Here is a 23,293-nt window from a genome sequence, read left to right on the forward strand (position 1 = left end):
TGAGGGAAGCTAAGAAAGTCCAGACTTGGCAGCCTCTCTGCCGAGGGGGAGAGGAGATGCGCTTCCCTCCTCCTGCCCCTCACGCTCTGTGGGCGTCAGTTCAGCAGAACCCTGGAGTTGCTTACATACCCTCCCAGGTACCAAAAGCAGGGTGCTTCTAGACATGTGAGACAGGAACGAGACAATCGTAACTGTTTGGTGGCCTGAGTCCCACACGAGCTGCACAGAGAGGATTGGGAGGTTTTGAGCTTGAAGATGAGCCAGATCCATAGAATTAGTGGGTGAACGTTAATTCAGAGAAAAGGAATAAAGGAAAGTGCCAGTTGTATAAAATGACTTGGCAATTTCTGCTACTGATATGGTTTGAATGAATGTCATTTCCTGAAGCAGTTCTGGTTTCAAGTTATAATACCGATCACATACAGCATTCATTATGTTATGCATAATGAATAGCATTGAATGTGCATTATGTATGTAGAGAGGAAGACACTTACATAGAGCAACTCACTGAATTCTCATTACAGCCTTACAAAACAGTTGTTTATCCCTCTTTCACATGAGAAAGCTGGCATAGAAAGGTTAAGTGACTTCCCCGTAAGTCACACAGTTATGTGTAGACCCAAGTGAGATCCAGCCTCAAAGTCCATGCTGAGAGGCCATTCAAGGCTGGGCCATGCTACTGTCTGGTCTCGGGTTTAGGAAAATATGTACTTTCCCAGTGGAAGGTGCATCATGAAGTAAAGGTGAGGCTCGAAGGCTACTGGATATCAGGGAAAGGGCTGTCTGACTGGGTGAGAGCTGGGTTAAACTCCATCTCTGAGGGGTAGGGTGGGGTTGAGAGGTGTGGACGTGAGTAACAGAATCTGGGCATTAGCATAGTTGACACCCGAAGCAGGAAATGTTGAGGCCCTGATTAAGAAAGAGGCTTCAGGGTGTGACCTGGGAGCAGAAAGCAGCCCAGCCTGGTGACAGGAACAGACCCGAGAACCACACATCTTTGGGGACCAAAAAGAAAAGGAAAAGTCAGGTAAAGAGCAATGGAGGAGTCTAAAAGTCTGAGTCTAAAAATCTGAATTCCAGAAAAACCTAAGAGGGCAGGATCTGGGTTGGGCTGGGTTTGGTTCTGCAAAGAAATACTGTAACCTGCAATTTACGTGCCTTGGTATCTTTTGTGCTGGCAAAAATGTGGAAAAACAAGAACTCCACAGTGCATGCAAGTGTGTGTGTGTGTTTGTGCATGTATGCGTGTGTATGCTTGTGTGTATGTGTGTGTATGTGCATGCATACGTATGTATCCCTGTGTGCATGTATGTGTGTGCATATGTGTATATGCATGCATGTGTGTATATGCCTGCATGTATGTATGTATATGAGTGTGTGTGCATGTGTGTATATGCGTGTGTGGTGGTGGCAGAAGGGGCAGGAACTCAGTGCCATCACCTGGTCTGTCCCGCTGTTAACCCTTCTGTTGGGCATTTTATTTCACACACGCCTCATTTCTAGAAATCTGTTTTTATTTCTGGAAAATTCTCTTTAAAATACATAATTGGGGGGCAGGCAATGACCCTTATTCAGTGTGGTAAAATGAAAGACAGCAGTGTGTACCGGGTGATGCGTTCCATTATTCTCCGCTCTGTTCATGGTGAAACAACGAGAGAATCTGAGGTAATTCCCAGCTCTCCGGATCTTCCCTCGCTCTCTCCATCTTCCCAGCTCCTCGTCTCATTGGAAGACAAAGCCTGGGGAGGGGGCTCAGCAGGCAAGCTTGTGCCCTGCATCGGGGACCCAGACACCACCCCCAGTACCCGCTTAAGAACACGAAAAAGTCTGCTCGTCTTCATCTGCGCACTTTCCCTTCATTTCTCAGCACCCTGCAGTCGACCGGGGTCAGGCACAGCACTCTGTTCTGTCTCATTCTCCTGGACCTAACGGTCAACCCCAAAGACCTATTTCTGTCCTCGTTTTAGCATGTTCTCTGCAGCTCTTAGTAATCAGTTGCGGAAATTCCCTTCCCAGTGTCTTCCGATGCCTTTTTCCTCTTAGTCTCCTCCTCACTGGGGCATGAATCTTGGTCTTCCACCTGGCCATTTCACACTAACATTCAGCTTTTCTCTTCTCCCTTCGTTTATCATTCCCAGCTCACAATGAATTTCTTCTCCCTCCTAATCAGATGGTTCCCCAAACACCACTTCCAACAAGATCTCTGGCCAGCCTTCCATCTGACTTGTCACAGGTTTGGCGACATCCCAGAGATTAACATGTCCAAGACTATTTCAGGCTCTGGCCAGCACTGACCTGGGTTCCCTCACTACCTTCTTGTGTTCCTTTCTCACCTTCCCATTTACTTCCAGCCCATTTCCACATAGCCCCTAGACAGTGCTCACTCTGTAACAAACATGCAATACAAATCATTCTCCTGGGCCTGGGGAGATAGTATAGTGGGTAAGGTGTTTGCCTTGCATGAGGATGACCCAGGTTCCCTCCCTGGAACCACATACAACCTCCTGAGCACCACCAGGAGTGATTCCTGAGCACAGAGCCAGGAAATGGCCCTGAACACCACTGGGGTGTCCCCAAACAAAACCAAAAAACGAATTCTTCTTTTATTCTTGTGACTTGAGGGTGGGGCTCACCTACCCCACCCCATCTGCCTGGGGCTAGATTCCAGACTCCTCAGCACCATGACAAAGGCCCCTTAGGAGCAGGACCCTGAGTTGTTTCGCCATGTAACCTGGGCACGCCCCGCACACAACCTGTGATGTGGCTTCTCCAACATGCCCAGCTCAGCGGGGCATCTGCCTGGCTCTGTGCTGGGTCTCCACTGCCACTATGGCACGCGGAGCGTCACTATATCGGCCTGAAATAGAGCCAGCTGCAAGGTGCTGAGAAAGGAATGGAAAGCGAAACATGACCACGTGCCACCTGTCTTTCCTTGGTGTCCTCACAGTGATGCAGTCACAAACATTTGGGGCACCCATGAACCTCCCATGTTGCTATTTGTGTGTCCGTGTTCCTACTTAACAGTCATTCCCCCGGGGCCTGCTCTTCCTTGCTTTTCCAAGCCAGGAGCTTGTGTGTACCAGCTCCAGGTGGGGCCACTTGCAAAGCAAAGCTCATTCTGTGCAAAATCACTTCCTTAGAGAAAAGGCTGCAGGGTGCCTTTAATGCACAGAAAACTTCCCTACCCACCTTCTGTGGGGCTCGGGAATGGAGGTTCAGGCTGTGAGCGTCCCATTAGCAGAAAGGCCAGGCAGTGCTGGGCATGTGGGGGAACTGTGTTACAAAGAGTCTAAATTACAAACCAAGCAAAATGGATCTGAAATCCAGAGCGAAAATTGGATTTGGGTGACACAAAATAGTTTCATGAGCACTGTGCTGGGAGTAGGCCCTGAGCATCACCAGGCAGGCCCTCCCTGCCAAAAACAACCCCCAAATGGTGAAATTCTCGTGGGGAGATGATTAAAAAATGCTGATGGCCCCACCCCCTCCCTGAAACCCCACCATCCACCAGCCCCTGCTCCTCCTTGTACCTCCCTCCAGCTTCTTGCTGAGTGCTCCTGTGTGGTGCTCCCAACTAGAGGCAGGTTGTCCCTGCTCCCCCTACTGCCAAATACAAACCTGGAAAAACTAGAAATGGCAAATTTCCTTGTTGGGGACTGGAAAATGTGTGTCCGACAATACCCTAGATTCCCCCGTGCTGTCAGATCAATTCAAATAGCTTTTCAAGAGAAACATGACTTGGGACTAGAGCAATAGCACAGCAGGTAGGGCGCTTGCCTTGCCCGCATCCAACCCGGGTTTGATTCCCAGCATCCCATATGGTCCCCCAAGCACTGCCAGGAGTAATTCCTGAGTGCATGAGCCAGGAGTAACCCCTGTGCATTGCCAGGTGTGACCCAAAAAGTAAAAAAAAAAAAAAACAAAACAAAAAATAAGAAAACCCAACTTAAAGCTCTTTTTTTTCTGAAGACTAAGACTGTGTTTGAAGGGGGTTGAGGGAGGGCTGAGGGGGTCAGAATCCTGAGGAAAGGTAAGAGGTGGACTGGCATTGGGCTTCACACTATTCTTGTTATGTCCCGGGAAGGGAGTTTCGCTCGCACATTGACCAGAGGACGCGAGGATGCAAATGCAAGACACTCTTTATTGCTAGCTCGAGCTAGGGTCCGAGTCTCATCCAACACAGTGGAGTCTCGACAAGGACCCCGACCCAAATTCCCGGGAACATCATAAGGCATATCATTACCTAAGCAACACTGGCAGTTTTCCCAAGAATTGCGACCAAGCAGTCACAAGAAGCAGTCACAAGTCTGTGAGCTAATTGGTCATGCCCACCTGCTGTGCCCAGAGATATCCTACATGTCGTAGAACTGGTTAGAGGCGTCTAGGGGATTTCTAGCTCTGGCCAAGGACAGCTTCAGGGAATTCCTTGTGGGGGAGACAGAAACTTAGGCCTCCTGCTTGTTCTGCCTGTCATGGCGCATGTGGGGTTCTTTCTCGGCCTCACATTCTGTCCCGGTTACCTCGCTTAAAACTATTTATCAATGGCTGCTAGGCTGCAGATGGGGGCCGGGTACTGGAGTTACAGCGCAAATAGTGGCACATGCCGGCAATAATGAAGTGTGTGAGTGGAAAGACTCAGACAATCAATAATGTGTTCGTGCTGCTTCCGAAGCCCGCTGGGGAGAGGGAGAACGTTGCTGAGCTCTAGTGAGGCCTTGTAGGCTGGCGTCCCACTGGCCCATGGTTTAGCTGGTCCCAACCAGATCCCACAGATACTGAACAACTGGGGCTTGTCTTTTTAATTACCAGAGAAGAGCGGATGTATCGCCACGGTGTTTGTCTTGCATGTGTGACACCCTGGGTTCAACCCGTGGAACTAGAAAGTCCTCACGCCTTCTTTCTGGCTGAGGTTTTTCCTATCACCTGGAAGCCAGCATGAACTCTTCCTGAATAGTTCATGCCTGAATATCCAATCACGTCGACGGGTCAGGAAGTTTCAAGCCAGAGCTTTGAAAATAGATCCTTGCTTGGATACCCTCAAGGAACTCACTCGGATGGACCCTAACCTCCCCAGGCGGGGGGATGGACACAGTGAGCACTGAGAACGATAGGCACGAGGCACCACTGGACACAACGCCAAGAGGTGTTTGGGCTCACCCCGCAGACCTCAGCTCTGCTTGCAGACCAGCAGCATCAACAGTTCGTCCAAAGTGAACATTCCTGAGCCCCGTCCCAGGCTTGCTCAGTCAAGACTCGCTCACTGGGAACGGTGCCTGGTAATTTGTGCACATAAAGCTTTCCAGGTGAGTGCAGTGCACGCGAAGGGCTCAGAGCCGCTGGCTGCAATCTCGAAGCTGTGGCCTTGGCTGGAGAGATGGGTCTGACATGCCAGACTCTCCCTGTCCTTTAGTCTCACTCGGTGTCCCCCCGACACAGTGTCTCTCTAAACATCTAACCCAGAGGCTGTCAAGCATCCCGGCTTCATTAAGGGTTTGTTGTCCTGGCAACAGAGTTAGCAGTTGCTAAACATCCATCTCCTTTGGCTCTGATTCTCAAATGAACCCTGAGGGGGAGGGATGGGGGGTGAGTCTGGTCAGGACAGATGTGCGTCAGGTCCAGCCAGGGTTTCCCACCTTGGCTGCACTCTGTAGTCACCTGCAGAGCTGCCAAACATGACGAGGCCCAGTTTGTTCCCAACCAGCTTGAAGTAATGGTCTGAGACGCAGTCTGGGCCTCTGCAGTGCTCAAAGGACCCCAGGTGAGCTTCATGAAGCCAGGCTGAGAACCACTGGCAAACTTCCTGGTTTGTTTTGATCTCTTAATCGAGAAAGATGATTTTCGGGCTTATTGGAGTGACTTCAACTAGGGCTCAAGACACCACCTTTGGGGCTGTAGCAGGTAGGGCGTTTGCCTTGCATGTGGCTGACCCGGGTTCGATTCCCAGCATCCTATACGGTGCCCTGAGCACTGCCAGGTGTAATTCCTGAGTGCAGAGCCAGGAGTAACCCTTGAGCATCTCCAGGTGTGACCCAAAAAGCAAAAATAAAATTAAAAAAAAATTTCTTTAAAAGGTATCACCTTTATGAACTCTTTATTAAAATCAAACAAGCGGTTGTGGAATATGGGTGTGGCACAAGCAAAGATCACACTGGTGTGGGGCTAGTGTTGGGTTGTTGAAAGCCTGTAACAAACACATCATGAACAACTTTGTCAACTATGGTATTAAAATACAGCGGGAAGCAAAGAACAAATGGCTTCACTGACCTGCATGAACTCTTTACCAGCTGGCCACGGCTTCTCAGAGAACTGCTTTTAATTTTTCCCTTCTCTTCATACATAAGACCAACTTGACCAAAAGTGATTGACTTCTAAGGAACAAATAGCCACTCCTAGTTCTTAGTCAGATCTGTTTTTCTTGCCCCATCTTTTTTTCTTAAAGAGAAGTCTAATTGGAGGTAATGCCTGCATTTGTGTTCCTTGACTTGTAAATCAAATACTTAAACCCTCATAATTTATTTGAGTTTCATCTTGTTTTTTCTCGGTCAACTTCACATGAACATGTTTTGCTTTGTACTGACTTCTTGAGTTTGGGTTTTTGAGCTTCCTGAAATTCACATAGCCAGTTACTCCAGAGAGTTTGGGTATCCACCCCCTAAATGGCGTTTTATTTCAATCTTTTAACCACCAACCCCTCAGTGGTGTGTGGTGTCTACACAATCAGTGAAAGGATGGGTGGGGTCCCCTCACTTTATGATATTCTGAGTTCCGTGACATGCATTCATGTTTTATTTTGTGTATCCTGTGAGATAAGTATGGTGGTTAAATCCGTTGGCATTAACACTTTAGTTTTAACTTGAAAGCGGAGTGCTTGCTTGTAAGCGGCTCCACTTTTGTGGACAGAGAAGTTGGCTAAGTCGCTGCCCCAGAGTGCTGAGTCGTCTCCACCTAGTGAGGGTGGTGGGAGCTGCTCTGGTTGGGTGGTCTCGCCTGATCTGCTGTTGGAGCAACGGGGCTCGCTCCAGCATCTCCCCACTTGCCTGTCTCACAAGGTCTCCCCCCCCCCCCAACTCACACACCGGCTCTTCCAGATGTGTGAAATAGGAGTCCCAGGTGTGTTTGAGTGGGTATTGTCAGCAAGCATTTGTGTGTGTCTGTGCAATTATCTGTGATTTAGGATCATGGAGTTAAAAGTGAAGGAGAGCAGGGCCCAAGAGATAGTCCAGGCTGAAGGCACTTGCATGAGGCTGACCTGAGTTTAATCTCTCGAACCCCACCCAGAGTGATCTCAGAACCCAGAGCCCAAGTCAGCCCTGAGCACAGCCAGGTGTGACCGCTTCCCTCCACCCCCCAGAAATAAACAGTGAGTGAGCACCGCACTGTGGCGTATGACTGCTCCCATGTCTGTGGGAGTGTGCCTGGACCTTGGGGAGGGAGCAGGACTCCTGCCCTCCACCGTGCCGAACCCCCTGGTCCTTCTTCCTTCTCTGACCTTTCACCTCTCTTCTTGCAGCTTCATGGGTTTTACACGTCCATCCTTCTTTGGGGGGAAGGTATCCATGTTTGATGGAACAATACAACCATTCAATGAGAAGGTTCTACCGGGCAAATGAGTTTCCTGGGGCCCAGCAAATAAACAGAGTCTGGGGGTGAGGGTGAGGGAGGGTGGAGACAGAGAGAGGGTTGGGTGGTGGGGGGACAGAACAGAGAGTGGGCAAGCTCAAAGAAAGCCACTGAGTCTCCAACACCTTCCCTGGTGGGTCCAAGAGGGGTTACACGGCACCTCTCCCTGGCTCCTACCTGTGTGCTCTGGGGAGCTCCTGTGGCCATGAGAAGAGGAGGGGCCGGGAAGCACTCCGTAGCCCCGAATTCCAAACCCTCCTTCCACTGTGCCTAGGTCCCCAAAGCAGAAGCACCCACTGGTTGCTTGGGGATGCACATGCCAGGCTCATTTCCTGAAAGAGTGGTGTTGGGGGGAGGGGTGCTGCCAGGTGGGGCTCAATCTGCCAGGTGTTAGAAGACCGCTCTGACCCCTCCAAGCATGACTTGACTGGGACAGGAAGGCCCCACAGATGCTGGGGGCTTTAGGGGGAGCTGGTAGGGCTCTATGTCAGCTGGGGTCAGAGTGTATGTGGTCCCCAGCGTCCTGGGAAGAGCCTCCGTCATGCTGGGGGGGTTCCCCCCAGCTGCCCTCTGCAGAGAAGCCCCCAGGTAGTCTCTCTTCCCCCTGCTTTTGCCCATCCCTCCATTTCTTCCTGCCTCGATGCTGATCCTCAGAAGCCCACTCTTGACCACTGCTTGGTCCCAGAGCACGGTGCTGCACATCAGCTCTCCTTTTGTTGCGATCTGAGATTGCTGGTACCACTCTGGGGGCCAACACTCCTCTCCCTCTCCCTCTGCCTTAGCCGCCCTTCCCTGGGCAGTTTCCTAGGAGCCTACCATCAGACCACTAGGGGGCGCTGGGCGCCGGCCCACTCCTTTGTGGCCACTGTCTCTGCTCTACCAGCTCCTGAGACCCCCAGCAGCTTGTGCAGGCCCCTGGTAAACTGAAGCACCCAGGGGTGCTTGCTGCAGCAATGTAACAAACACACCGGCAGCAGCCTAGATCTCCATCAAAAAGAATAACCAGGACCCACGCAAGAAAGAGCAGCCCTGGGGACCGTCTGCTCCCTCCACACAAGTAACCATCCCCCTCAAGCCCAATGTGAAGGGGCAAAAACAAGGGGAAGAACAGTCTCTAAGTTTTGCTGCCATTTGCACTAGAAAACGAGAGCAGGAAGTAGGAGTCACTGGTGTCTGTGCAAAATTTCTCTGAAAGGCTGAGAAAGAACAGTTACCTTTGTGGGGGCACCGAGGTGAGGACGGGAAGGATTTCAGTCAATATCCTTCCTGAGTTCAGTACATGTGCAGAGAATCTACTCAAAAATTCCCATTAAAAACGTTTTAGCAGGGACCTTGGGGACTGCGGGGTTGTGCACGTCAGATTAAGCCTTAGGAGTATTTTGTCTGGCTTTCCTACAATTACTAAGCCCCTCACCATCACCGCTCCCTATATTCAAGTGAACACATCTCCAAACCCTCTGTCAGCAGAATATTTCCATAAAGGACAGGGCTGAGCCCCAGGGCAGACATCCGGGACTCATTTCTCCATCTGTGAAACACTAACAATAAGGAGAAGATTAAACTGGACAATAGGTGTTTCCTCAACTATCTCTTACCCACTAAGCTTCTGACAAATGCCAGTCACTAACTGTGGGCAGATTTATGGGTCTGAGTGACGTGGAGGCTCTTAGACACTGGCTAGGCCTGGAAGGTCAGCAAGAGGCTGTCATAAGACATTTGTCCAAATCTGGCAGTGAAGGATTGTCAGATAGAGGAAAGTGAAGCACACAGAACCGTGGCTTCTCATCAATTAGTCACCAGATATGAGACAAATGATGCTTAGTGTGAAAAATACATACCAGAGTGTGGGTGAGAAAGATAATGTGGACCAATCTCTGGTCTTTTTACCCAAAAATGCCACCAGTGGCCCCTGGATCAGAGATTGTTTCCGCTGCTGAAAAATCCATGAAAAATCACACAGGTACCCCCAGGACCACAGGCTCAGCTTCCTTCTGAGCCTGTCCCTTCTGAGTGGCCAAGCCCTCGTTCTTGTTGGAGCTGATTTCCTTTTCTCCTTCCCCTTCCCCCAGGCAATGGGACAAGAAGTGGGGGGAGTGGGTTCAGCACTGAGTGCTCCCCTGGGACCGTGTTTGACTTCCCTGGGGGGTTGCTAAGGGACCCCTGGATCTTGGCAATCAGCCAGTGTCCCCAGTTTTCCCTCAGCCTCTTCTCTCTGTGCAGGGAAGTCCCCTCCTGGGGCTTCATCCCTTCCTGCCTCTGCAGAAGGATGTTCCACGCTCGAATCTGAGCATAGGCCCTGCCCCCAGGTTCAAATTGCCCTCCTCTGTGTGTTTGTGTGTGTGTGTGTGTGTGTGTGTGTATTTTCTATGTGTACGTCTGTGTGTCTGTATTTTCTCCATAGAAGCCGTGCAACCTTTTTATAGCCTAGCTCTCCCTCTAGGAGAACCTGGCAAAGTACTGAGAGCATCCTGCCCACACAGCAGAGCTTGGCAAGCTCTCCGTGGCATATTCCATATGCCAAAAACAGTAACAATGGTGGGTCTCATTCCCCTTACCCTGAAAGAGCCTCCAAGGCAGCACCACTGGGAAGAACGAGTAAAAAGAGGCTGCTAAAATATCAGGGCTAGGACGAATAGAGACGTTATTGGTGCTCGCTCGAGAAAATCAATGACAGTAATGAGATGGCTCTGCAATCACCAGCAAATTTGAGGCATCCTTTTGCCCCAGTTCTGATCCGAAAAATAAATAATCCAGCGTGGGAAGGCAGAGTGACGGCTGTTAGGAAATTGTCTCTAAAGGTTCCTTTAAAGCAGAGTAGCAGCTGCCATAATAGACGTGAATGGGGAAGTGTGGGTGTTTGAGAAAGACCCTTCTACCACGAGCTCACAGCGAAGGGGCATTGCGGCCAACTTCCCATGTGTGCCTGTCCCCAACACCCTTCACTGTACTGCACTCTCCTACACGCAGATCCACGAGGGCTGGCCTGGGTCCTCGTGAAGACTGTTGTTGGTTCCAACGCTCTGAAAGTGGGATCATTTGAATGAGGAGGTTGTCTTGAAAGGTAAATAGCTTGTCCCGGCCCAGGGTGATATACGACCCAGCAGAGCTTTCCAACATGTGTGAAATATTATTGAAACACCTTGTATTTACTTCATTTTCATTTGTTTTGGTTTTGTGCCAGCCCCTGCTGTACTCCGGGGCTACCCCCAGTATGTAGTTCCTAGGTTGCTGCTGGCCGTGGTTTGGGAACCATGAAACCATGAGTACTAGGGGTGGGATCCCAGCATCACGCTTGCAAAGCCTGAACTCTAGCCCTTTGAGCTGTCTTCCCAGCTCAAAAGCATCTTATTTCTATTTTGGGTCACGCCCAACCGTGCTTAGGGCTTACTCCTGACTGCAAGCAGGAATCACTCCTGGCAGGGCTCAGCGGACATCTGGGATGCCAGGGATCAAACCCAGGTGGGCCATATGCAAAGCAAGCACCCTACCCACTGTTACTATCGCTCCAGTCCTGGAAGCATCTTATTTGAAAGACATAAATATAGGACAGAGTCACTTAATCCAGAAGGCAGAGGCCAATACACGGTAAATTATTTTCGAAGCCTTGCTGTGTGAAGAATAGCAGTTAATGACACTCTGCAGTTTGTAATTGATTCCGATAGTTTGGGGAGGCATTTGCCAGAGTGATTATCACGCAGATTCCCTCTCTTGGAGGAAATGGAAATGTTTATCTAGATAACCCAGAAATGAGACTGTGATATCTAACAGATATTCTTATAAATCAAATGGAAGGGATTCATTGCTGGAAGGTCACGGTGATAATCAGGTATTAAATTGGCTCTGCAGTTGCCAGTTTGGCAGTTCTGTGGTGCCTTGGCCCATCTGTTGCAAAGGAACAGATTTAAGGAAGCTGACTCCGGGGGTGGGGAGAGGACTCAGAAGCCTGCCATCAATGCTTCGCATGCAGGAGCCCAGTTCAATATTCAGAACTGCAGGGGAGTAGCCTCTTCAGGTAAACCACCAGGTGTGGTTTGCCCCTCTCGCCCCCTAACCTGCCAAAGCAGCCAACTCCTCCCTTAGCACTTTTCCCCTTAGAAAGCACTTTCGAATATGATCTCATTTGATACGTTGAGACTAACACATGCTGTTTGCAGTGGGCCATCTGAACAACAGGCAACACCATGATAAGATAACAACTTTCAGGGCTGGAGTAATAGAACTGCTAGCAGGGCGCTTACCTTGCATGCAGCAGACCTGGGTTCGAGCCCTGCCCTCCTGAGTCCTACCAGGAGTGATCCCTAAGCTCAGAGTCAGAAGTAAGCCCTGAACACAGCTAGGTGTGCTGCCCCCCACCAACACCCTCCCACCCCCCAAAAAAAAGACAAAACCCTTCAACTTACCCTGACCGTTCACAGCTAATGAGGAATATTTTTTCCCCCAAATAGCCATGCGGATGCCCTTTCCTGTCCTACAATAAACCGCTGGATGATTTTCCGATGGATTCTGAAGTCAAACAGATTTCAATAATGAATGGCTAGACTTGCTTGTTGCTTGTTTATAGAAAAGTATTAATAATGTCCCTCATCACATAAATTTACATTTTTGTTGCTATTATTTTTCTTGGGGCCACATCTAAAGGGATGCCAGGGTTGGTGCCAAGGATCCAACCCACAGCCTCACACAGACCCGTCCCGTGCTCCCACTCTCTGAAGATGTGGTTTCCTTGCCTCCTCAGGGAACTTCCTTTGGGAATTTCACTTTACAAATGAAATGCACACTGTGTTTCTATTTAGCATCCACGCAGGTTTCTGGCAGATTCTGTTCTTGAAGGAGCCTTGAGAGCTGCCATTGAACTTGAAGCATTTGCCCCAATTTTCAAAACATTCTTTTCCATGCTAGGTAATTTTTCTTAAAAATGAGACTACAGTGCCTTCCTTTATACATAAGTTATGTGGCAAGTACTTAACTTGTCGTAAATGTGACTCTCAATTGCGTGGGAAATATGCTGAAAATATGATGATATGCCCGAAAAGACGCTGCAGAATCTCTTGCTCAACATGACAAAGCTTCTCCATGCCCTTTGATGCAGGCACCCAGCCGGTCAAGGCTGACACGTCTGCCGTGGTGGGAGATTCATCTCGGGACTCTGATTCCGTGTTCGATACGCTCCCAGCTTGAGCTCCATTTATGTTCAATCAGTGCTCTAGGTCACACTGAACCGGAGACCAAATACGGCAGATGGAGTTTAGCAGTGGGTGCACGCGGGATAAATGTAAAGATCACTGGGCACCTGACATACTAGCTTGGTCTCCATGGCAATCTCAATTGTGTGTGTGTGTGTGTGTTCCTGCAGGTCCCTTGGAGGACACAGAGCAGTCAGGAGATACGCCCTTAGATGAAGAAATGACTTTCCCCAGCACGGTTGCTACAAAGACCACAGACCTGGCCCTTCAGAGAATGAATTCCACCGACAGCGATGAGGCTGCGAATCAGCTGGAGTTCCTTTTAATACTGTTGATACCATTGGTTTTAGCGGCCTTCCTGCTTTTGTCAGTGGTTTTCTTTGTCATATACTATAAGAGAAAAGCCAAACAAGGTAAAGAGTTTGTATGTTCCCATTTCCAGTTGCCTGGGTGGTGATGAATAATGAACTAAACAGAGCTCGTCCTTGCTTCTACAGAGCCTTCTAGCCAAGGATCACAGAGTGCTCTCCAGACACGTGAGTCTAACCCCTGCCTGCACGGGGATGGGGCACGATGGAGAGGCCTCAAGATGAAACCACAGAAATAGTGAAGGATGAACACAGTCTTCCAGAGATGAACCACACTTTGTTCTTTTTTATTTTCCTTGTATTTATTTTTCTTTTTGGGTCCCACCCGGTGATGCACAGGGGTTACTCCTGGCTCTGCACTCAGGAATTACTCCTGGAGATGCTGGGGGTACCATATGGGATGCTGGGAATTGAACCCCGGTCGATTGCGTGCAAGACAAACAAACGCCTTATCTGCTGTCTATTGCTCCAGGCCCTTCTTTTCCTTTTCTTTTCCCCTTTGTTTGTGAAGAGACTGCTTTCAGGGCTGGAGGGATGGGGCAGGGGTGAAGGGCCTCGCCTTGCACACTGCCAACTCAGGTTCTACCCTTGGCACCACACATGATCCCCTGAGTCCCACCCAGGAGTGATGCCTGAACACAGAGCCAGGAGTAAATCTGAGCACAGCAGATGTGGCTCCCCAAATAAAACCAAAACAATAAAAAAGGGACAAGGGAGCCAGTGAGATGGCTCAAAGGGCTGGCACGCATACTCTGCACGCAGGAGCCCGGGTCTGAGTCCCCAGCACAGTATATCTCCAGAGCACTGTTCAGAGTCTGTCTCCCTGAGCACCACCAGGTGTGGGCCCCCTCTCAACAAAGAAACAAAGAAAGAAAAAGACAGGGCCAGAGGGAGAGTCCAGCGGGGAAGGCACTGTTTTCCCTGGTGTCATTCCCCAGGTCCTCCTGTTTTGCCTTATGCCACAGCCTAACCCAGTGTGGGGACAAAGCTGCTGCTCCATCATGGTCCACACTGGCAGAGCCCGGGATTCGAATAGGGCTTGGGGTGGGAGGGCTGGGGACACCCGTGTCCCACCCAATGGGAGAGAAATGTCCCACCCTTCCCTTGCTCACAGCTGTGCTTTCTCCCTCACGCCACCTCCCCGGGGGAGCTTGGAAAGGTGGCGGACATGGAACTGACTCCTCTTACGGTGCTGCCAGCTTCCACAGCCAATGTCTTAGGGGGCCAGCAATTGCTGTCACCCGGCTGACACCACGCTGAGAGCAAATTCCCCGGATCAGAGTGACACACGGCAAGGACCTGGGGACGATTCTAATACTAAGTTTTAGGGTGGTTCTCAGTCCAGAGCTCTCTTGGCATTTTGGCCTTGAGCTGGGAACGAATGACGTCGTTGGTTTGAAGGGAGCCTTTAAAGCAAGAGTCCTTCAGCCTTTTACAACAATAACCCGCACCTGTGCACACACATACTGGCCCGTGGGCCGGCAATTACAGCCACTGCAGTAAACCACTGGTTCTCGACCTTTCTGCACCTGTGGGCCAGCAGCTGTCCACGGACCTGCAGCTGGGAACCGCTACATTAAAGTCATCTCCTACATCACCCAGGGGATGAGGACATGGCTGATAGATACTGATTCATATGCGCAGGCAAGATTCGTTCTGTGTCCTTCATACCCACAAACAGCGCAGTGATGGCTTTGAAATCATGCCCGTGGCAGCCAGGCATCTCTCAGTGCTGACTGTCATTGTCCCGGGAGAGATTTTAAGCAACTGGCTGGAGCCACAAACGGTCATTTTCTCTTTTGCCAGCAGGAAGAGCAAATGGGAGTCGGGCAAGGCACACGGATGTGCATCACCTCTTATGACAGGAGCTGATAGAACAGGGTTGAAGCAAGGAGGAAATGCATGTTTCTCTACTGTTTGTAATTTCAGAGTGACCTATAAACATCTATCGCACGGGGGCTCTTTGGTCAGCTAAAGGAAAGCAAAGCAAACAGACCTACTGCCCGGACCCCCAGTTTTTTTTTAAACCTCAGAGAAAGTAAGAATTTCCTGTTTAAACCATAGCCCGCCCCCAGCAGGTCTTAAGAAGGGAGACTGGGGCTGTCGAAATGGACCTGCTCTTGCCATCTAAATCCAGAACACAGTGCTTAATAGAACCTTGTGAGAATCTCAAAGTTCAAATGTGGTTTGCGAGTAGAGCCAGCTCTCTCCTGGGTTGTAGCACAGGCATGCTCCACAGCACAGCCACCTGGAAGGACCCGGCGCATGTTCCTGGTGCCTCCTCCATGCCTGGTGGATGCGTTATTTCGTCTTTTGGAACATTCTTCTGATCTGCTTGGCAATCCGACACTCCATTCTTCTCTGGCCAGCTCTACATGTTTTTTTTTTTTATTTTTATATTTTTGCTTTTTGGGTCACACCCGGTGATGCTCAGGGGTTACTCCTGGCTCTGCACTCAGGACTTACCCCTGGCGGTGCTCAGGGGGCCATATGGGATGTTGGGAATTGAACCCGGGTCAGCCACGTGCAAGGCAAACGCCCTACCCGCTGTGCTATCGCTCCAGCCTCTCTACATGTTTTTTAATTTAGAAATTGTATTTAGGGTTTCTGAGGCACATTCAGCAATGCTCAGGGCTTACTCCTGGCTCTGTGCTCAGGGATCACTCCTGGTGGTGCTCAGGGAAGCATATGTGGTGCTGACTGAACCTGGGTCAGCCACATGCAAGGCAAGTGCCTTCCCTACTGTACTATCACTCAGGCCCAAATTCTACAATTGTTATGGGGTCTTAGACAATAACTCCCCAGGCCAAATTAGTAGTACCATGTTCTCTGTGCTTTTCTGCAAAGTGCATATATATATATATATATGTATATATATATATATTTTGGCATTAATGAAGTCATTTAGCCCAAATTATAATAAAAAGTTTTTTCTTTTTTAATGTTGGCCAAGTCCTCTCCTGACCCTAGTCTAATTTGAGGACTTACTTCCTGATGTAAAGTATGTCAGACTCTGTGCTCATAGACAAGCAATGAGGCACTTTCCTCAAAGGTAAAAACAAACTTGCACATTATCCTTACTACAAATTGGCATGTTTTTGTTTAAATATGGCTCAGTTTTAGGAACTGCAACATAGAAAAGTTTCAAAATATCTGCTTATCACACAGTGTTTTTTTTTTTCTTTTTGGGTCACACCCGGCGATGTACAAGGGTCACTCCTGGCTCTGAATTCAGGAATTACCCCTGGCGGTGCCCAGGCGACCATATGGGATGCTGGGAATCGAACCCAGGTCGGCCGCATGCAAGGCAAGCACCCTACCCGCTGTACTATCACTCCAGCCCCACACAGGGTTGGTTTTTTTCCCTCTCTCTTTTCCCTCCCTTTGTCATAGTGGCAATGTCTGGGGGTCACATACTTGGTCGCAATGCCTTTTTTTCTTTGAGAGGGGCATACAATGGTGCTCAGGGCTTACTCCTGGCTCTGTGTTCAGAAATCATTCCTGGAAGTGCTCAGGGGACCATATGAGGCGCCAGGGATGAAATCTGGGTTGGTTGCATGCAAGGCAAACGCCCTACCCACTGTACTATCTCTTTACTCCCCGATCCTGTCCTCCAATTGTCGTAGGTATGGAAGATAACACCAGCAATGTTGTTGGGGAATCACATGAGCAATTGGGCTGGTGTTCATGATCCAACTCTGGGCCTGGGGCTTACGAAACTTGTCCCTGCACCTGATCACACATGTTTGATTTAAAAAAAAGCAGCTTTATCTGAACATTTTCTATTACCATCCCCTTTAATACTTCACAGAGAAATGAAGCAACAGAATTTTCTTTAGACAAATTGCATGCCAAAGGGTTAATAACCACTGTCCACCAAGTTCTACCCATTCATGTGGAACACCGTTAGGTAAGACGATGAAGGGAGGATATTTTACAGGACAAAATATGCTTTGAATAATTTTTCCCAGAGAAAAAACAAACCTTTTCCCTGGACCAGGCCAGCCTTTAGCTTGGGAGCTTCCCGGAGGAGAATCTTGTGTGCAGGTGTCAATGGTGCCCCCACGGCCCCAACTTCAGAAGGTTAGAAATAGAAACTGGTGCCTCATTTCCTGTCCCTGAGCACGAAGCCTGAGATTCTTTGTGTCAGGAAATAAGTCCTCCAGTTAGACTGGGGTAGGGGAGTACATGGTCCACATTAAAAAAAAAAGAAACCTTTTATTATCATTTGGGTGAGGTGTTTTAATGCCAAAGTATAGGCTATTGATATACAAAGTCACTGCACCCCATCACCACAAAGTGTCAATATTTTAATTTTATTTTTAAAATTGAAATGAAAAAAAAATTGGGAAGGGGATCATACCCAGCAGTGCTCAGGGCTCTTACTCTTGGCTCTTACTCCAGCACTGGCGGTGTTCGGAACCACCTGCAGTGCTGAGACTTAGCCAACAGCCAACATTTTTATATTTATTTATTTAAAAATTCGGTGGTGGGGGAGGAGGGTTGGGCTACATCGGGCAATGCTCAGGCCTAATTCCTGGCTCTGCATTCAGGAATCACTCCTGGAGGAGGTGCAACGGGGTGGCGGGGTGGCGGACCACGCGGGGTGTTTGCAAGGCAAGCAAGCCCCGAGCCCGCTGGGCTGTTGCTCCAGCCCCAACAGCCAGCGTTTTCAAGAAAGCACGGTTTTTTTCGACTTGTGCCTCTTCCTCTGTCCAGGAAAGAGAGGCGCGGGGTGTCCACAGTTTGGCCTGCTTCCTTTGTAACCAGACCCGCAGGCTCTCCGTTTGCAGCTGTTGTCGTTGTACTTGTCGTGTGTTTGAGGGAGCTGCGGGCGCACAGCTGGTGTAACGCATCCCTATAAATAGGCGGCTCCGGGACACCTGCTCTGCCTTGTCATTTCCAGAGAGACTGTAGCGCACAGCGCGCGCGCGGACGTAGGCACCGGGGCCCCTGCTGGCCTCCAGCCCCGCCCCTCCCCACACCCCGCTGGCAAGTGCCCGACCAAGAGGGGGGGGCGGTGCAAGGTCAAGCTGAGTGGGCGGAATGTGGGTGCTGGGGGAAGGAGGCAAAGTGGTGGGAGGAGATGAAATGGGAAGGGCCGCATCTGGGGAGAGTGGCCTCCAGCGGGGGCTGCGGGGGAGCTGCATTTACTCCCACTTGCGAGGGGAGTAGGTGCTATTAATGAAGAGATGGAGGCCAGGTGGAGAGGAGCTGCGGCCTGATTGCCCAGCACCAGTAATTGGCTCCCTCCCGCTCTAATGCGCTGCTCTGCCCAGCGCCCAGATGTTTTTTTGTTGCCATGGCCGCTGGGGCCCGGGTAATGGCCAGGAGATGGGAGACGCAGCCACAGAAGGCTTTTGGCTCTGTTTGAATACTGATTACAGGGGCATCGCATGCATTTGTGCATCCCGGACCATTTCTGTAATGGTTTGGTCTGGGCAAGGGAGTGTTGTGGTGTTCTTTTTTTTTTTTTTCCAGTTTATCCATCATCTGCCTGCAAGGTTGCTTGGACTCACGGCAGGCATCCAGAGTATTGAGATAGATCCATGCCTTCGCCTGTGGGGTGCATGAGGGACTCTCCTTGCTGGGAATTAGCAGGAGACTATTAATCCGGGAAAGAGGGAGAAGAGGGGGGGATCTTTATGGGTCACCTGTAGGGAAGGAGTTAAAGAGTAGGACCTTTGAAATAAAATAGCTTAAGGAACTAGTCCGTAAAATTTGGCCAGTGTGTGTGTGTGTGTGTGTGTGTGTGTGTGTGTGTGTGTGTGTGTGTGTGTGTGTGTGTGTGTGTGTGTGTGGTGTGTACAGGCTCCCCATTTCCCCCTTCAAATTTTCTGAGGAGTCCAGCTTCTGCAGGAAGCCTCGGATTCTGCTAGGTGGCAGGAAGATAAAAGCCACAGCCAGGTGATGGCATGAAACTTACATCTGCGCCCCGGTTTCCTGGATCCACCAACCTTGCCAACCCACAGGAAATCATAGCAGCTCCCGGCCGTCAGCAGCTCAGCTCCAGGTGCTGCTGCCTCTGTTCCCTCTTGGGAACCTGCATTTTTGCAGGCCAGACAAAGACAAGCAGCCCCTGCCCCCCACCCAACGGGTACCCACCATTACTTCTACATAGTGGCCTGCTTTGGGGGCTGGAGAGATAGCACAGCAGGCAGGACGTTTACCTTGCACATGACTGGTCAGAGTTCTGTCCTTGGCACCCTGTGTGGTCCCCTTAGCCCTGCTTGGAGTGACCTGGAACACAAAGCCAGGAGTAAACCCTGTGCACCACCGGATGTGGCCCCTGAAACAGGCAGAAGAAAGAATATCGTTGAAAAACATAATTTGTGGTTGTTGTTGTTGTTTTGGGGGTCACACCTGGCAGTTACTCAGGGCTTCTGGCTCTGCGCTCAGCGATCACTCCTGGCTGTGCTCAGTGGACTATATGGGGTGCTGGGGATCAAACCCGGGCTGGCCACATGCAAGGCGCACGCCTTACCCACTGGACTGTCTTTCCAGCCCCCATAGATGGTTCTTCTTTCTGAGGAGGTGCTGGGGGGAGCTGACGCACCCCACCCCCATATTTTATCATAGGGATCCTTTCTCTGAGGGTGCTGGGCTCCTTGCCAGCAAGACCGAGCCTGGGCTGGGTCTCTGGACTGGATTTTGGGCTCGTGTTCTTTTGGGTTCTGATCTCCGAGAAGAGGGCTGCTGATCTAGTTCCAGCCACAGCAGAGGGTGGGCTTGTCAGTTTCACAGTGAGGTACCAGCAGATGGGAAAGAGCCTCTGAAATCTAAGCCCAGGCCAGACTGTAGTAAGGCTCATTCATTTCTTCAGCGAATGGGGACAGTGTGTTGACCAGGTGCTGGGCTAAGTGGGTGGGTGGTAGGGTGCCCTGATGGCCCCAAGGCCTCGGGGAGAGATAGACCTCAAAGGTGCAAGTGATCCAGCCATGTAAGAGGCAGGGTGAGGAGCTCCGAGGGGCCCACGGAGGGGGTCCCTGCATCTTTCTGCAGACTGAGACTGCATCACCGGGAGACGAAGCAGCGGTGTTCTAAACCGGGGTCCATGTGGCTGGAGGCCCCTGTGGTTGGTCCCCCCCTTTCCTCTCACTTCCCGCTTGTCCCTTCTCTGTGTGAATAACAAAAGCACAGAGATATGAACGGAAGGGGGTGGGGAGGAAGTGAGCAGCTCCCAGGGGGCCGCCCTGTCAAAAAGAAAACTGATTTCACTCTGCTAGGGACCAATCTGCATTTGTTCCACTTAGATTAGTTTCGCTTCGCTCCTTTAAACGCTCTGAAGAGGCCAGGGAGATGGCTCAGAGGCTGGAAGCCCAGACTTTGCACTCAGAAGGCCTGGGTCCCAGCACTCCCCAGTAAGGAGAACTCCCCAGTAAGGAGCCGGAAGTAAGCCCCAACCACCTTTAGTAACGCCCCGGGAAGAACCTGCCTCCGGGTGGTTATTCTAGTTATATGCTGTGGGTCCCGGGGGAGCGGGGCCGTCCATCTGTGCTCAGTGCTCAGGGGTCACTCCTGGCTGTGCTCGGAGACCATCTAGGGATCAAACCCAGGTTGGCTCCGTACATGGCAAGCCCCCTACATGCTAAACTCTCTCTCCAACACTCGGCGGGGCCAGAGCTGAGTGTCAGCTGTGGACACATGCTCCCACTCCCCGCGTGAGGTCCCAGATTCGCCCTGGCTTTCTTCTCAAGGGGGTCTCGGGGCCCAGGGAAATGGCCGGAAGCCATAATATGCAGCACATACTCTGCATGTGGAATCCCAGATTCGAATCCCAGGTTTAGCAGGTTTAGATCCTCCCCTTAACCTGCAACACTGCCCCCCCCCTTGCCCCCCAAGCACAGCAGGTGTGGCCTGCAAATAAAAGAGAATAAAGATTTCAACTGATGTGGAAAAAATGTTGTTACAGACAAGTCAATGCAACCTGACCTTTATATCTCTTCTCTTTTAGATGAACTGGGAAGTGAGAACTTGAAAGTGTAAGTCCTCCCCGTCAGTTCAGAGTTGGCGAGGGTAAGAGTGGTAAAGACAGGAGCTGAGCGGAGGCCTTTTCAGAAGTGCGGGCTCCAGTGTGTGTGCGTGTGTGTGTGTGCACGCATGTGTTTGTATGTGTGTGCATGTGTACATGTGTGTGTCTGTATGTGCATGTGTGCATGTGTTTGTATGTGTGTGCATGTGTACATGTATGTGTCTGTATGTGCATGTGTGCATGTGTTTGTATGTGTGTGCACACATGTGTTTGTATGTGCATGTGTGCACACGCATTTGTATGTGCATGTGTGCGTGTGTGTGCATGTGTGCGTGTGTGTGTGCATGTGCAAGTGTGCATGTGCCTGTGTGTGTCTGAGCATGTTTGCATGTGTGTGTGCATGTGCATGTGTGTGAGCGTGTGTGAGCATGCGTGTGCATGTGTGTGTGAGTGTGTGTGTGAGCATGTGTGTGTGCATGTGCGTGTGTGTGTGAGAGCATGTGTATGCATGTGTGCATGTGTGCATTCACCCCTGAATGAGGAGCAGGTCCTCAGTTCACGACAGAATCTTCCTCGCTGCCACCAATTAATTCTAAGTGCAACAGAGGTCATATGCAGGCCCTGTGCACCTGGAAGGGCGTGCGTGTAGAGAAGATACATGGGATTCTGACGAGATGCTCTCTCCTGTACGAGGGTGGAGATCCCTGTTGGAAACCTAAAGTTTGCATGCTAGAGAACTGTGGAAGTAGTGGTGTGTGTAACTATGTGTGTGTGTGTGTGTGTGTGTGTGTGTGTTAGGGGTTGGGGAGGTTTGAGAATGGGGGATAGGGGAAAGGTAAGGGGGGAGGGAGAGAAGGGGAGGGAGGGGATCTACAGGGAAGAGTCTTCTGAGGCCCTGTCCCCCGCCCATTCCACGCCCCAAGCCTTAGTCATTTAGATTCTGTTGGGTTCCCTCTGCACCACGTGCTGCCTATGTGGGGGTTCAGTGGGATGGTCCCCCACCCCCCAGTGCAGTGGCTGGGGCTTCCTTCCCTTAAGTTCTGGGGCTCCATGTCGTCAGTTTGGAGGAAGGACCAGAGGCTTGGAGGGTGAGGCCGGTTGCCCTGGCTGTGGTCTCTCCACCCGCAGCCCTGGGTCTAGAGCCCCCAAAAGGGGAAGTGAAATTAGGGGAGGCTGATATGCATAATGTGGTGACTAGAGCGAGAAGCAGGAGGCCCGGGGTGCACATGAGGGGACTGCCCCCTTCCGCCTCCCTACCTGGCCCCCCTGCCATAGTCTCCCCCCTCTCCCCCGACTCCATTCAGACAGCCCTGCCGAGCTTGGATTCCTGACACATGGAGGTCCTCGGGGCTCCCTTCCTCATCCGGCGGGGCGCTGGGACAGGGTAACACTCCAGGCCTTCCTGGCGTAAGACACCGAGTCAGATTCGGTGGACAAGAGCCCACGTCTGGGCACTCGCTCCCCCATGTGCTTCCCATGCCAGCCTCACTCGCTTTCCTTACGCTGTTGTGCTTTGTCTCTCTCTAGCCCGATTTTTGAGGAAGACACTCCGTCTGTCATGGAAATCGAGATGGAGGAGCTGGACAAGTGGATGAGCCCCATGCACGGTGGGTCCCTGCCCCTTCCTTCATCGGCGAATTTGCAAACACTCTTGAGTGCTGGTGAGAGCTTGAGCCTGCCCCGCGCCCGGGGCCCGGCCAGTGGTGCTCATGGACTTCCGTAACTACCCATTCACTACACCACACGGGCCCCTTGGATTTTAAAACGACAACATTCTCCTTGTTTTCTTCCTCTAGAAAACAAAACATTATTTTAACGTGCAGACTGACTGAATGAAATCCACAATATTTCCCTATTAGTTGATGTTTTGGCCTTTCTCTTTTAAAGCCCTCCAGGGCTGGCGCAGTCACACCCTGTAACAGAGTTCTCAGTTCCAGAGACTGGTTTAGGGGATGGTGCCAAAGGCTTGTCAAGATCAGTTTTCCAAAAGATTAGACCTCTTGCACTAACTGGTACAATTTCTAGATTTTATGGTCCAGTACTGAGGGAAGGATAGCGCTGAGTAAGCCTTCGAGGGTAAGGGCAGGTCACTCGGCTCATCCTTAAGGTAGATTCATTTTAATGATTACTATGATGATGAGTTTCGGCTG

General features: G+C 50.7%; 1 protein-coding gene across 1 annotated transcript in view; it reads left to right on the forward strand.

Annotated features, from left to right (window-relative positions):
• Window positions 1-23,293, forward strand: part of TMEM154 (transmembrane protein 154) — a 46,699-nt gene that overhangs the window by 3,337 nt on the left and 20,069 nt on the right. The window contains exons 2-5 of the mRNA XM_055144960.1: window positions 12,974-13,216; window positions 13,301-13,339; window positions 21,126-21,153; window positions 22,671-22,750. Coding sequence (XP_055000935.1) covers window positions 12,974-13,216; window positions 13,301-13,339; window positions 21,126-21,153; window positions 22,671-22,750 — 390 coding nt within the window. The remainder of the gene's footprint in view (window positions 1-12,973; window positions 13,217-13,300; window positions 13,340-21,125; window positions 21,154-22,670; window positions 22,751-23,293) is intronic.

Source organism: Sorex araneus, chromosome 7 (genome assembly GCF_027595985.1).
Source record: "Sorex araneus isolate mSorAra2 chromosome 7, mSorAra2.pri, whole genome shotgun sequence".
Taxonomy (NCBI): domain Eukaryota; kingdom Metazoa; phylum Chordata; class Mammalia; order Eulipotyphla; family Soricidae; genus Sorex; species Sorex araneus.